The sequence below is a fragment of the Cuculus canorus genome, chromosome Z (genome assembly GCF_017976375.1).
Source record: "Cuculus canorus isolate bCucCan1 chromosome Z, bCucCan1.pri, whole genome shotgun sequence".
NCBI lineage: Eukaryota > Metazoa > Chordata > Aves > Cuculiformes > Cuculidae > Cuculus > Cuculus canorus.
In genome coordinates this window covers 73,100,792-73,116,665 of record NC_071441.1, presented here as the reverse complement: position 1 = coordinate 73,116,665, position 15,874 = coordinate 73,100,792, and the positions used below count along the sequence as shown (strand labels likewise).

Here is a 15,874-nt window from a genome sequence, read left to right as displayed (position 1 = left end):
CTAGTGATCTCTGATTCCCTTTTTCCTCTTAAAGTTGTTAAGTAATGCAAAGCTTACCTTGATTTTCCGTAAAGCCACATAGCTTAGGTAGGTGTAATTTTTATGAGTGATATTGAGAGTGAGATTGAGTGCACCCTCAGCAAGTTTGCGGATAACACCAAGCTGAGTGGTGCAGTTGCCACACCAGAAGAACGGAGCGTCATACACAGGGACCTGGACAGGCTGGAGAAGTGGGACTCTGAGAACATTTTCAGGTTCAAGCAAGGCCAGTCCAGAGGAGGGCTACAAAGATGATCGGAGGGCTGGAACACATTCCCTATGAGGACAGGCTGAGAGAGTTGGAGTTGTTCAGCCTGGAGAAGAGAAGGCTTAGGGGAGATCTTATAGCGACCTTCCAGGAGCTGAAAGGGGCTGCAGGAAAGCTGGAGAGGGGCTATTTGTAAAGGCTTGTGGGGATAGGACCAGGAGCAATGAGTACAAACTGGGGAGGGGCAGATTTAGACTAGACATTAGGAAGAATTTGTTCATTCTGAGAGTGGTGAGGCCCTGGCCCAGATTGCCCAGGGAGATTGTGGCTGCCCCATTCCTGGAGGTATTCAAGGCCAGGTTGGATGGGGCCTTGGGCAGCCTGATCTAGCAGGATGTCCCTGCCTGTGGCAGAGGGGTTAGAACTAGATGATCTTTAAGGTCACTTCCAACCCAAACTATTGATTCTATCATTCTATGATTCTATGATTCTATGATTCTATGATTAGGAGAGGGCCAACATATACAGAATATTCATCCTATAGAAAGCTCCCAGAAAACATAGCGTTTAAGTACCAGCCTTGATTGTACCAACTTAATCCAGGACATTCGCTAACCTTTGTCAGTCCCACCTCCTCACAGGTGGGACATGACATATTAATTGGCATCACAGACAGATGTCCTCAGTTTTGGAAGCTTCTAAGGAATACAGACGATAAATATATTTTATTTTGGGGCAAAATCTCTGCAGAACCAACTGGTTGCTGAACATCATACCATTCAACAGGTTCATGTGGCTCCATCAGATGAGAAACAAAATTATGGTCTGAATTAGAGGTAGGGGGACAAAGATCTCCTGGTTGGATACGCTTTGATTCTGTCTGGGATAGTAAACTGAGATTCACGAGCTCAGCACAGTTGGATGGGAACCAGTACCTAAAACCCTTGTACTGACCGTGGAACTGGAAATTAGCCAAGAAATATTTTAACATAAGAATGAGGAAGTGGTGATGAAGCCCTTAATCAAAATAGACTACCGATAACAGCCAAGGTAAGGGAGCTTTGCAAGTTACTGTCTGGATGGTGCCGCACTCAGCTGCTGGAATGCCAAAGATCCAGGAAAAATACACCAGATTAGCTCAAGCAACTGAGCCAGTGTACATATGGAGTGCCTTATTGACCAGTGGTAATTGAGCTTTGCTGTTGAAAAGCAAGGCTTAGGCTGCTGAGGGCCTACCTACTGATGACCCAACAGAGCCGTGGTCATTAACTCTATGAGCTGCCTATGGTACAGGGGTCTGGACCCCTTGGAAAGTGAAGTTCTAATATGTATTGAAACCCCAGTTATAAACCCTTTGACTGAAAGTTTACAGAAATTTACTTGTCTTCAGTTATAGGTGTTTCAATGGCTGTCCCCGATGTTTTTAATTGCTAACCCTGATAGAATGGCTCCCCTTATTCAGAGTCTGTTGGATTCTTTGAAACCATATGTAGTACATTTCCAAGACCACTTGCAGGACACATTGGCCCATGAAAGTTGGAGATGGGCCAAATAAGAAGGGTCTGTGACTTGGCGGGAGGTAGACCAAGAGTTAATAAATTATGCTAGAAAAATGGGCATTACCAAGCAAGCTGCAAAGTCAAAGACCACTGTGTGAAGAGTGGAACATCAGGAAAATCAATGTTGTCAGCTTCAGGGGCAAAGAGAAACCTGTTGTGGGCTTAAGGAATAAAAAAATGGGATTTTACAGGATGTAATGAACATTTTGCCTACTATGGATTTATAAAAGCTCATTCAAACATGGAAAGACAAAAGGAAGTTACCCTCCAAAAATGAGAGGCCTGCTCAAGTGAGTATGAGAGTGGAACCCTGACCTCATGACATTGTTGTAATTGCCTTCAAGGCACTTACGATCCCTAAAAAGGACTTTAATGATCTAGAGAAGGGGAACTGGACACATTGTTCCCAGGAAGTGAGCCAGGGGTGGGGATACGGCAGTGGGACCATTTATGAAGACTCATGGAAGGTAATAACAGGGATTTTTTTATTACTATTCCCCTTGTTCCCTTTAAAATTCCAGTTATACAGTAGATACAGGTGCTCAAACGTCAGCACTTCAGGTGAATGTCATTAACTGCAGTGGCACAGTTGACAATAAAAAACAAATTTGGGTCGTAGATGTTTTCAGAAACACCAAACTGCAGCCAACAGCTCAAGTCAGTTACTGATTACTGGTAAATATATCTTCTGTTCCGGTCGCAATTATGCTGGGTGTTTTGCCTACAAATATTTTAGGTCTTGATTTATTGAAGAGAAGAGCACAGGTAGATTCAAAAAGAAGGGAGCAGAAATTTGGACTCCCTATGATTTCTTTAAGACTTTTACAACTGGTGCCTGCACTTCCTCCATCTAAAATCATTAATGTGAAACCCTACATCTAGTGTAACGGGCAAGGGATGGAATCACTCTGGTGATAACTGAACTGTGAGAAGAAGGGATAATTATCCCAACTCACTCACCTTAATCCACATTGAGGGGATCTGTGAATCTTAGTCACTCTCTGCTCCTCAGAGGTGGAACGTGACAGGTGTATTAATTGGTGTGAAGGAATTCATCTTGTTCCATGCAAATACATTAGTCTCCAGAAAGAGTCTTGAACTGACGTCTAGTGTGATAACAGCTCCTGTCTGGGACCAAAAACTCCTAAAAAGAGCAGATTGCCGCTGAAGAACATAACTGTGGGGGAAGGATAGGAAAAGGAAACTATTTTAGAAAGTTTTCCAACAAAATTTTATGAAAATTAAGGATAAAATTATGCTTGTATTTCATGTTCAGTGGGAGTCTGATTGTGTCTCTTCAACTGTCAATCATCCACTCAAATTACTTGTTTAGCTTGGATCAACTTCTTGCCTGTAGGCAAGGTCTTGAGGTGCTCTCTGTCTGTCATTCAGCCTACCTAGGTGAACTTAGATTCTCCATTTCCAGGGCATATACTGAACCCCAGAAAAGCCCGGAATTTGGCAGCTAAAAGAAATGCTTACCTGTGTCTTCCAGCAAAGATGACCTGTCATGAATATTCTCCTCCTTCCTGCTTGTTTCCTTTCCCAGGTAAATAAATTAGCTTAAAAGAAGGGAGGAATGGCCAAATAAATAGGCACTGATTTCAAAAATGTTGATAATGTTGTCTTCTATATTATGGATTCATTTCAGTATTTGACTCAGCTTTTCACTTGCACATTCCCAGAGTCATGAAAAGTCTTGTACAATGTGGAGTTCATAATATTGATTTGGAAAACTGTTGGATTAAGTTCAAAAAGACATCAGTTTGCTAGGAACATGGACAGTATCTTTTATGTTGCATTTATACTGTTCTGATCATCAGTGATGTACATTTTGTCCCCAGTACAAATTCACTTCTGTCTTACAACAGAAATAAGGATTCCTTCCTCTAATTACAAGACTTGAGACGCTGACTGATCACTAATCAAGGGACTGATTATAGTAATAATCCATTTCCACTGTGGGCTTATCGGCAAATTCTCAGTTATACAATCCTATTTTGAATTCCTCTTGGATCATAAATAGAGCAGGCAAAAAAAGGTTGTGAGAGAGAGGTTTGATGTATAAGCAGAAGTAGATAGAGACCTGATGCAGAGAAGAATCAGTCCCTGTCTTTCAGTATTTAAGCCAGAGCCCCTGCACTTCCTTTGATCTGTGTCTGAGCTGTTATTCAGCTCCCTTCCTTCCTCCCAGTGATGTGGCAGATGGTTTAGGCTGGCACAGGTGGCCGAGTACCACCTGCTGAAAACTTCCCTGTATCTTTTGCTACATAACTCCTTTGTTGTTGCTGTTTGCAGAGGATGACTGGAAATAGGAGGGAAGCAAGAGGAGAGTGTGAAGTGATGATGATAATGTTCAGTGCTTTCTTGTTCTCTGTTCTGTCATTTCTGGGAACCTATAGTTGCTGCATGCTAGAATCTTGGGAGCAAAGACAGAAGATTTGAAACTTTAACTTCTGTGAGGGGAAAAAAAAAATGATGTTTTTTATCTCTTAATGGAACTTAAATCATGCTGGTGGATAGCATTTCCCACTGTTAAATGCTGTAAAGGGACAACTCTTTTATTCACTCTAGGCACTAGATGTAACTTCCCCATGACCTTTCAGACTCCATTGGAAATAAAACAGTCTTGTAGAAACTAAACGAAAAAATTAAAATGAAGAGGACAACAGACTTTATCATCTGAATGCACAAAAGATATAACTGTGCAAGGGCTGTGGCTGATATTTTGGACCTCAGAGGCTGGCACTGGTGTTCAGTCTCTTTCAAGGCAGTAAGAAAGGTAAGAAGGAAAGTCATCCTTGGCTTCTTAAATCCTTCTCTGAGGATGGTTTGAATTACTCTCCGGAGTTGATCATCTCTCTCTCCTGATATAGACTTGAAGACTAATGTATATCAGGAGAGACAGAAACTGGTTGAAACAAGGCCCATCCTTTGCAGCTAGGTTAGTAGAGGAGTTATGGTACTTATGAGAGATAAAATCCATCCAACTTCTATCTGGATACCTTTTCATTTGAAATGTAAATGCTAAAGGTTTCTTGCTGCTTGCTTTTATAAATAAGCTTTTAAAGGTACTTGCTTTTATTTTCCCTGCCCAAAAAAAGATGACGAAAAAATGAGTGAAAACCAAGTAATTATTGCAGCACTTCTCATCAGTATGAATTCCTTAGGTAAAACTACTTCAGGAGGCAAAGGAAAAGCAAAGCACACCTTACGACAGGCAGTGCCAAGTTAACGATAGGAAATCCCAGTCAAGTTAACAGTGATGTTTATGTGTGTAAAATAATTTATTAACAGACAGATATGGAGAGATGAACTTTGGCTTTAATAAATCAGCTGTTCAATAAATTAGCTGTTCAAAAATAATCTTTGACCATATAAAAAAAAATTCCTGAGACAGAAGAAATTCTCAACATTTTTGTAATAAAAAATTCTGGTTTTTAAAGTGAGCAATACGTTTTCATGTATTATTTTATGTTATGTGATCTCTATTTTTGATTCTCTCACTCAATGTTGAAAAGACTTTTCTTTTATTTCCCTTTGAGTTTTCTATGTCCTTTTAGTTCATTTTATCCTTGTTTGTTCATTGTCATAGACGACCAATATATTGCCTGCTTCCAAGAATATACCCCCCTCTCTCAGCTTTCACTAGAAATGTAAAAAAAAAAACCCTTCATAATAAGAATGACCCCCGTGGTAATCAGGCAGACAGCTTTGATTAAGAACATCTGTTAGCAGATTCCCGATTCTAAAGTCAAGCAGAACATGAGACGAGAAGGTATAGAAAATGGCATTTCTCAAACTGTGAGGCTGGCCTCCCTGAGGAGACTCTGACCTCTTCCAGAGATACAAGCCAAGATCATAAACAAAGAACAGACATCAAAATGTGTAGAGTGTGTATGTAGTTTGAAAAACATGACACCGTTTTTTCTGAGGTGCTGTGTCTTTAAATTTCTAAGCACTACATTCCTGAGGGGTGTGAATGAGGACTGCACTTCTAAGCATTTCACAATGTTTACTCCTCAAACACATCACCACACAATGAAGAAGAAGGCATAGATGTGGTGACCCCCTACTCACTGCCTGCATCCTTTTTTTTTTTAGTTCTTCTCTTCCCTGACTTTTTTCTTTTATCTTTGTGAGGCTGACAAGGCTGTCTATTAGAAATTCATAACACTGACATCAAGGAGACTTGACTTCAGTTTTTAGTTCTGTTGGTGTAAAATGATGATATGGAAGAAGTTGATTCTTAATAATTTCTGTTCTAAGTCGGACAAAAGCTTTCTTTGTCCAGCAAATTTCTGCAGCATTTTTTTTGAGGAAATATTAAGAAACAGTAAAGAAACATACTTGGCTTCAGTGAACTTTGTGGTAGTTTTTTTCCTAGCTTTTTTCCTAGATTTTTTTAGTGAAATAGCACTGACGTGAGCTAAACATTAGATCTGGACTGTTATGTCTGATAGCAACCCCCAGACTAATCCTTCATAAGGATCTGCGCATGTAAATGTAGTCTATCTGATTTGCTGCTCAATGTCTTTGTTTCCTTTTCTGAAGACATTAAGATATTGATCCTATTTGGAATGGATTCTAATCTCTAATAAAAAAAAAAAAATAAAAGAGAAAGTTCACACATCCTATTTATATTTATTTGAAGACAAAATTAATTTTAAACCTAATTAAAAGATTGCTCTTTATGAAAATCTTTCTGTTGTTCATTATGAAAAGTGGGAGAAAAGAGCATAAATCAAGATGACCGAGAGAAAACAGAGAATAAGTCATTTCTTCTTTGCTAAGTTTTTCTCCAAATCATTAACCAAAAAAAGTAAACATTTACAGAAGGATGAAAGGTGGAATGAATAACAGTCTCTCAAAGATCAGTATGAAATTATTTCTTGGGCATGAATGGATTGGATTATGAAACCAAAGTGTTTCTAGAGGTAAACCTTTCGAGAGATGCAAAAGGCCACAGATAGGTTTCTACAAGTACAATGGACACTAAACAAAGACAAAGAATATGTGGAACTGCTGCTGAAGGGAGCGAGTAGCGTAACAATGGGGAAGGTAGGGAGGTCTAACACACTTAGGACTTCTTCTATTCCAGCCTTTACAGGCAAGATATGCCCTTATACTTCCCAAGTCTCTGTAAGTTTGAGGAAGAGGTACACTATCCTTAGTAGAGGAGGATTGTTAAGAGACAAATTGGTTAAGCTGGGTACATACAATCCAATACAACTGGATGGGTGCATCTGGGCATGTTGAGGGAGCTGCTCTCTGCCATTATGAAACAATTCTATCATCTCTAAAAAACATGAGAGATGCCTGACAATTGATAAAAAGCAAATGTCATATCTTGTTAGAAGGAACATAATCATTGGGATATCTTTTTGCTAAATTTCTTCAACAACAGATACACATATAATATCAAGGGGATTAGTATCAGGTTTTTTTTCTGCATTCAGTTAGAGTGGAAATAGAAAAGGAAAAAGTTATGTTTCCTTCTTTCAACTTATAGAAAGTTTTATTTTGTTCCTATCCAGACTCAACGCTTGTTCTCAAGTATAGTAACTTTCCTGAGAAGAACGGTGATTTTGATTCAAAAGTTTTCCTATTACACTTTTCAGTTAAGTCTTAGTCAAAATACACAAGAGAGTACTAGAGTCTGATGTCAAGCTGCAAAGTTCTACAAGCATGACAAATCTTCACTGTAATTCTCAGAACTGATTTCCTTTTGAGGAGGTGTGATGTCTTGCTGTCTCTTCCTTTTTGCACTTAGGGACTTGGGAGTATTTGATATTGTCCCTCTATTGAGCAGCAATTGACATCTAGTACTATTTCTGAATAATTTTTTAAAAGGCTCGTTTTACAGCAGAAAACAAGATACATTGCCAGGTGCACAGATATACTGTTGCTTGTTTTATAAGAGAACTAAGAAAAACATGAAAATAAAACCACTGAAAAATCTGGAAAATCTTTGGGCCTTTCTCCATCTATCTCTGAACAACCACAAAATCCAGGTGAGCTTGGATTCCAGTTGTGCTTACAGCAGGGATACATGTAAACTTTGAAATCTACAGTAGGACATGAGCTGAAAAATGAACAAAGAGATTCAATTTCATCTTTGTAATTTGTTTTGTATTTATAATACATATTATGGCAAGAGTTATAGTATACGTATTGGACATTTCATTGATTATGTTTTATAATATATTTTAATATTTTTGTTGTCTTGGTGAACATAGACATCAAATTTGTCTTTTTCTGAAATTCAAGGAAAGGCTTATTTATATTTGACCTTGGAGTCCTTGCCTTTGTAATAAGCAGCAACTCCAAGGGGAAAAACCTAGAGTTGAAAGTCAGCATCAAAAAATAAGAATGGAAATTACTGAGTTAACAGAAGAAAACCAAGTGGATGTCCCCAATCCTCTTTGCTTAGAATAATTAATGACTCTGAAAATAGATCACTGCAAACATGACACTAAAGTATTTTGGCTATTTAATCTTACATATCAGCAGTAATAACATGTCATAACAAAAAAAATGCAGATGTAAATTAATTCATATCCTTAAAATCATAACTATGCCCAGAACACTCCAACTCTAGAATGGGCCTCCCTAAAGCTGAACACTTTGTCCCTTTGGAATGATTCACATCATGTAAAATTAGGAAACCAGAGCTTTGCAGCAGTCAGAAAACGTCATTAAGCATTCCTGGGAGTGATTCTGGGTGTCTTCATGCTGCAGAAAGTCACTCACCATGAGCACCTTAAACAGGCATATGTGACCTAATAACTTCTTGGTTTGCTGTTAGTATTTATAAGAAGAGGATATAATTACATATACATATATAAAAGAGGCTCCTTGCAGACTTTACAGCAGCCTTCCAGCACCTAACGGAAGCCTGCAGGACAGCCGGTGGGAGACATTTTGTAAAGGTATATAGTGATAGAACAAGGGGTAATGGCTTTAAACTGAAAAAGGAAAGCTTTAGATTAAATACAATGAAATTATTTTTTACCATGAGGGTGGTGAGGTCCTGGAACAGGTTATCCAGAGGAATCATGGATTACTCCTCCCTGGAAGCATTCACAGCAGGGCTGGATGGGACTTTGAGCAGCCTGATCTAGTGAAAGGTGCCCCCATTTATGACAGGGGAGTTGGAACTAAATGATCTTTCTGGTGCTATTGTTCACAAGACTTTTTATGATCCTGTGTTTCTAAACCAACTACTTCTAAGTGTCTATGTTGAATACAGAGGTTCTACTTAGCTGTAGACTTATTCAATCCACTGTGAAATCAAAGGCAGATAAACAAAAAATAGATAACTAGTTAAATGGTGCAGCAAGACCCGTTTCTGGCAAGGAAGCCTGGCATCCAAGGGTGAGTTGTGGAAAGAGAGTATGTCTCCATGTTTAGACATTAACACTCCCTGCACACAACCTGGAGAAAGGAAACAGAAGCGCAGAAGCACCACACCACTTCTAATAGAACCAGGATGCTGTTGGCCTTCTTGGTCTTGTTGAAACTCGTACAGTCGTCCTCTAGCCATTGATCCAGACGGTCCAGATCCCTCTGTAGAGTCTTCCTACCCTCAAGCAGATAAACAATCTTGCCCAATTTGGTGTCTGCAAACTGACTGAAGTTTTAGTGTACTAAAATCCTGGTGTTTACCTCTCGGCTCTTATTACCTTAGTGGTCTGAGTCTCATGCCTGTACAACTTCAACTGTCCTCTGGTGTACCCATCATGTCTCAGACACACAGGCTGAGAGCCCTCACTACTATCGCCTCCCTCTAACCTTGGTGTATTATCCCTCTGCTTGCTTAGTGCAGACCTCATATCTCCCTCCCATTTGAAGCATAGTTTAAATCCCTGTAAATAAGCCCTGCAAGGTCCTGAGCAAAGACCCTCTAACCCTTTTTGAGAAAGGTGAATCTCTTCAGACACCCGCTAGCTTGGTGCCTTTTAAGCCACCTCGTTATAAAAGAACCCAGAACTACGATGATGACATCAATGTTGGAGTCATGCGTTAATAGGCTGGGATCCAAGCAACCTGGTATTGTGGTGATGACACCCACAATGGAGCCGTGTGTTAATAGTTTAGAACCTTAGGTATGGTCTTCGGTTTTGTATTATGTCGTTTATTGATCTAGCAGCAATCTAAGAAGACAGTATGCAAAGATCTGGGAACAAAGATCAGTCCCCATTCGTTGTGTCACCTGCACCTGTAGAGTGTAGAATCCTTTTTGTCTGACATCTTCTGTGCTTCTCTCCACCATTGCCTTCCTTCTTAAATATTACGTTCAAGAGAATAGATAGAATATGGCCCAAACCACTCTAAGCTGTGTCTTGGTAGTTAATGTAGCCTCCTGGGATGTTAGTGGTGATAGTTTAGACATTTTGAAATTCTGAGTAAGTCGCAAAAGCGAATCTTATCCTTAAATTGGCTATTAGTCTGCTATTTTGGAGGTTAGTCTACAAACATTTTTCCTGTAGAATGTGAAATATTTTGAATGATATATAAGAAAGCCCTTGGGTAAAAGATACATCATGAATAAATTATAATGGTCAACATGAAAGTCTATTCACAGGAAGTATTATCAATCAACGCAGGTGACTTTTGAGAGTGATTTAAGGCTGAGGCTTTTAAAAGAGCATAAGCAATCCATTTCCCTTCAATTTTCACCAAGAACTGAGGTTATACACATCTCTATATATAACCTAAACTGTTTTAAAAAATCCTAGTCTAAATTCTCAACTGAGTGAAAAATATAGACTTGCTACTGCATCCACCTGCTCATAGAAATAGTTCAGTGTTGATATGTGTATTCCTTGCTTTATCAGACCATCCTGCATCTTAATATCTCTAGAGAACTGATTCTGTCAGGAGGATTCTGATCCTGACCGACTGTTGCTATGGTATTGGGTTATTCTGGGCTGTGATGAAGAAGAACAAACAAACTTAAAAAAAAGGAACTGGCTTTAAACCATGTTCTCAAGCCACAGTGCCTGAGACTAGATTTTGAAAATTAAATCTGGGTTTTTGTACAATGTGGCACTTGTTAAATACTTCTTAAAAAACATGCTGATAACCAGAAGTGTTGCTGTGACAATGAATACATCCATAAATAGAAGAAAATGCAGGAGAAGAAAATACAGCCAATTCTCATGCTATTTGAAATTGTTCATTTTCACTTGATGCTATTATCCTGCAGTCAACTGAAACCCAAACTTCTCTGGAAGCATTTCAAAGAGCAAAACTTTTTTGCAGATCACATTCTTGTTTTACTAGGCACTTTTCCAAAGGTATTGGGAGTTAATGAAGGTCTTTTTGATATTACTGAGCTTTTGAGTTGAGTGCATAATACGGAATTTATATCTGTTGCCCATCCCTAGATAGTAATATAACTCTCCTTTTGCACTTGTTAGTGTTCATTCAATCACAAGTTATGTATGTGTACTGAAAGTGCTGCAGAAACTTCTTGAAATACGTGAGAGGAAACTGTCTGTATGCAGGCACTGGCATAATAAGTTGATATTCTTAGAAGACAGAGCTCCTTCGAGGGAAAAGCAAAAAATAAAAATGATTCTGCGGGAAATCTTGTTAGTGTATTACCAAGGATGATGACACAAAAAAGATGCATGAGTTTCAGCAAGCAGTATTTAAAATGGTGAAACAAGTGATGTAAAATTATGAAGGGAATGGTAGAGGTTTTCGGCAAGTTCGTTATTTACAGATGAGTAACTTTGTTTGCCAAAATTACAGATCACGTTCTTCTTGTTCCACAGGCAGAATTCACAGCCATGAGGGACCAATACATGCGTGGTGGAGAAGGCTTCATTATCTGCTATTCCATCACAGACCGCCAATCCTTTCAAGAAGCTGCTGAATTTAAGGAACTCATTTATCGTGTCCGGCACACTTACGACATCCCCTTAGTGCTGGTGGGAAACAAAATAGATCTTGAAGAGTTCAGACAGGTGAGCAACTTCTCTGCTGCTTTTGGCTTGGTTTCCCTTGGCTGCCTCAGTGATTTCTGTAGCATGCATTGCACAGTACTACTGAAAATTTTTTAACACAAGACGAGGTTCAATCAAAAAGCAACAAATGCAGATTGATAATGAATTAAGGATTTAGCAGTACTTTCATGCTTACGTTATGGATCTTAAAGTAGTCTTAGACAATCATGTTCAAATGTTCTTCCTTTTTCCTTGAAGAGGAATACTGTTGTTTTCATTGGAAATGTTATTTTATTCAACATGGAAATACAGTCAGTCAGGATCTTTGTGGCAAACCCCCTGTTTTCTTTGGAAGTTACTCACCATTAAATACAGACTTTTTTTCATAAGTGTAATAGAGTTCATTAAAGGCTTCTGAAACTCATATTGAAAAAAGTTCCAGTTAAAATAAATAAATGCATATAACACTATCTTTACCTGAAAAGCCAGTGGCTGTGTTCTTAGAGTGTTCAGTTAAGACAGGGACTAGCAAGACTTCACTTTGATGTGTATTTAAGATTTGAGTCATCACTGCTCATAGACAAATACATTTATATGACTATGAGGTCTTTGACCATGCGTCTCCCACAGTCTTTAGCAATCTTTGCTAGCCTTTTCCTTCTGCTTCTTCTGTGTTCCCTCCTTGCTGCTTATGTTGATATGTTTGTGTGCAAGGAATGGATTAGAAAATACTAGCAATGGCTTGTTTGTGACCTGGTTATACTGAACAGAAACTATTGTTAAGCTGAAGAAGAAACTTTCAAAAAGCGAAAAAAATATGTTCTTATCTGGAAGTATTAAGCGGCTCTTTATAAGCCCTACAATTGCTTTCAAATGACTGATTTCTGCACAGACATATGTAACAGTTAAATCAAATAGTGTTTTTCAGTTCAGTAGCATCTGTGCTCACATGATCCTGTCTACTCTTTCCCACTTATCTTGTCACTCTTCTCCCCATTTCTTTGTCTTGTTCCTTCTACCTGAAGAAAAATCCAAAGCAGTGTTAAGTCTGAAATTATTCCTGAAGTCTAATGATGTACATTAAAAACTTCACATCTGTTTCCAGATCATTAACATTCTCCCTAAATCAGACTGTAGCAAAATCTTAATGGTGACAATCCTGTTGCAGTTTAACACACAGCTTGAGACTTCAAATAACAGTGCCATGTGCAACGTGGAGCATAATCTGAGCAGCTTCTAGGGTCCTTATATACCAGATGGGGGAGGGATATGGTTTCCATTGTTCTGCTTAGTGAACAGGACACTGCAGCTGATCCCAACAAAAATGGGGAATGGTTGATTACCTACAGTTAACTATAGATGAGGTTTTCAGGAATACCCTATTCACTAAGTGATATTAAGACTGAGGACAGTTGTATTTGACATTCAATGCATATAAAAAATACATGTCAAATTTAAATGTTTTACGTGGTCCTTGATAATCTTGTCTGGTCTCCCAGAATGGCAAATTTGTGTGTGAATATCTGAATTGGATATAACAAATAGCAGTCAAGATTAAAGGTCATGGAGAGGCTCTTGGGAATGATATTAGAAATTATGTCTTTGAGGTGTGGCTGGATCACAAAAGAACTGCTTTACAAGGTTGTCACTGAAGATCTTGCCAGAATGTGTATCAAGGCAGCTCCAAATCATGGTCCTATTTTTTTACAAAAGCTTTCAAAGAGTCAGGATTTAAGTCTTCAGCTTCATTTCTCCACAACCCCCTTACAACTATAAACAAGCTCAATGATATTAGAAGGGTTTCCTCAAATATTCTGCAAGCCAGATATTGAGCCATGGGGTACATTTACATCAAAGACTAGTATGATGATGCGATGCAGAACTAATTCATTGAATAAAGCACTTGAATAAGATTATGTCTGCGTGAGCAAGTTGCTTGAACCAACAGAAGTAGAACTGTAAAACAAAGTGATTTATTCTGAAGTCTACATTTTTGGAGTTTATTTTTAATTTTGGACTACCTCTGCTCCAGGTCCATTGTCCCCATGATTAGCAGTTGCTGAGTTGTAAGAGTTGTACTCCTGGAATGCGTCTTCACGCAGGTCGTGTTCTGAAAGACCACACCACAATTCAAAGCAGAGCACGATTAAGTGGAGGTGATTAAGAGACACTGCTCAGAGTGCCTCTCTGATCTAAACTAAATCACAAGTGTTGGGGAGATCACCTCTGCTCCCAGCTTCAAGAGCATGCTAATGAAGTTCAGCAGCTCATTATTTCAGGACTGGAATGTGATGTTGTGCAGTATGTTTAACAAACACTGAAGTAAATTTTATCTATGCTCACTTCTTGGGTTAAGAAATTTCAAAGTAACATGATGAACTGCAGTGAGGTAGATTGAAAGGAATCTTTTCAAGGTCTTGTACTGTAGTTATGGCCTCATTAATAACAGTGCTTGGATGGTCAAGACTGGTAGCCAGTTAACTCTAGGGTGACAGAGCAATCAACTGACGATGCATGGGATTAACATATCAATGAACAAACTGTAAGGTACACAAACATACCAAATTCAAACAACTGAGAAACAGTAGGTGTTAGAACACAATTAGCCAGATCGGAATTTGTCTAGGGCACCAGGGTTAATATTGTTCCTTTGTTTAACGACATTTTTCTCCTATGAAGTTCATTAAAGCTGCCGTAATGTTATTCATGGTATTTGGAAACATAAGATTAAGTTCAACATGCCTGGGCATCCTTTTCATTTAATGACAATTCTGCAACAATCAGACAGGCTATAGTAGCTCAGTCAGACAAAGCTCTTGTTTGAAATGTGATCCCCTACATAATACAATTAATGATGTATGTCGCTTGCCTCATATCTTTCAACAGGATGACAAGAATGAAACTAATCTGCAATTAAAATTTTGTGCTAGGAGAAACACAACTGAAAAACAAATCCAACAAGCTTATTATTTTAAAATAATGTTTTTATTTTGTGATGGCTTCAGTGAAATTATTGTCGTCTTTAACTATGTGTGTTATTTTAAAGTCTTAAGAAATGAGTTTGTCTGTTCTTCTTGTTAAAATAAGTTTTAATTACATCCATCAGCCTAAAGAACAAACACTTTCCATTTTCTCTGAAACAATTGTGGGGGAACAACTGTGAAAAAACTGCAGGGGAAAAAATATAGTAACCTATGATCTTGATGTGCGTATCCAATTGGGTGGCAAGGCTCTCTCCATCTTCTCATACTGCAGATTTGTTCGGTCCTTTCTGACTTTGTTCTATTTTGTGTTCAGAGATTCACTCGGAAAGTGAATGGATCTGAATGATTAAGACATTCATCTGTGTTCATTCCTTGATTTTTCAGTCATTGCTCAAAAAAAATATTTAAGTATTCAATGTATTTTGCCCCATAGCCATTTGAAGTAAAAAATAGACCACAAAGTGCTAGATAAGATATTATTTTAATTTTGGTGGTTTTGAATATTATACTCAGATTAATAAAAGTGGTTTGTATATGTCTTTTAATGTCATTAAAGTCTCACAGACATTTAAAACAAGCTAATACGCAACACAAGAGGTACTTTTACTTCAGGTAAGTTTTGTCACTTTAAACCCAAGTGAACATCTGGTTCTTACTGAAGTGTAAAATCTGTGTAATGGATAAATACTTAATTAAAATATATTGATCTTTATAGAAATGCTATAAACAACTGGTTCTGTTTGAGTTCATGCCATGCTAATGCTAATTTGCAGCCTTTAAGATATTTTATAATAAAGACATGTGGCACATTAGGAAATTTGATTAAAAAAATATCCGTAAGTCTTTGTGTACTCATCATTGCTATATATTACATTCAGAAGCTCAGAGGAAAATGAGCTACATGTGGACAATGTGCTATAGCTCTGAGCTGGAAATAATAGATATTTTCTAAGAGCTTTTTCAAAATTTTAATGTGGATGTGGAGATCCCCTTTGGAAATTCTACCTACATAGAAACTGCATACCCTTCATGGAGTGAATTTTCCTATACGCTTTTGTTTGACCCCAGGGGAATAAGTTGTGGGCTCTGTCGAGTCTGTGGAAAAGAAGTTGATGTCCATTGAGTCCA

The 15,874-nt window shown here is 38.3% G+C and overlaps 1 protein-coding gene across 2 annotated transcripts in view; it reads left to right on the top strand.

Moving 5' to 3' along the window:
* RIT2 (Ras like without CAAX 2) overlaps positions 1–15,874 on the top strand; it is a 194,345-nt gene that overhangs the window by 87,300 nt on the left and 91,171 nt on the right. For both annotated transcript variants that reach the window (XM_054054476.1, XM_009570254.2), the window contains one exon: positions 11,592–11,783. In XM_054054476.1, coding sequence (XP_053910451.1) covers positions 11,592–11,783 — 192 coding nt within the window. The remainder of the gene's footprint in view (positions 1–11,591; positions 11,784–15,874) is intronic.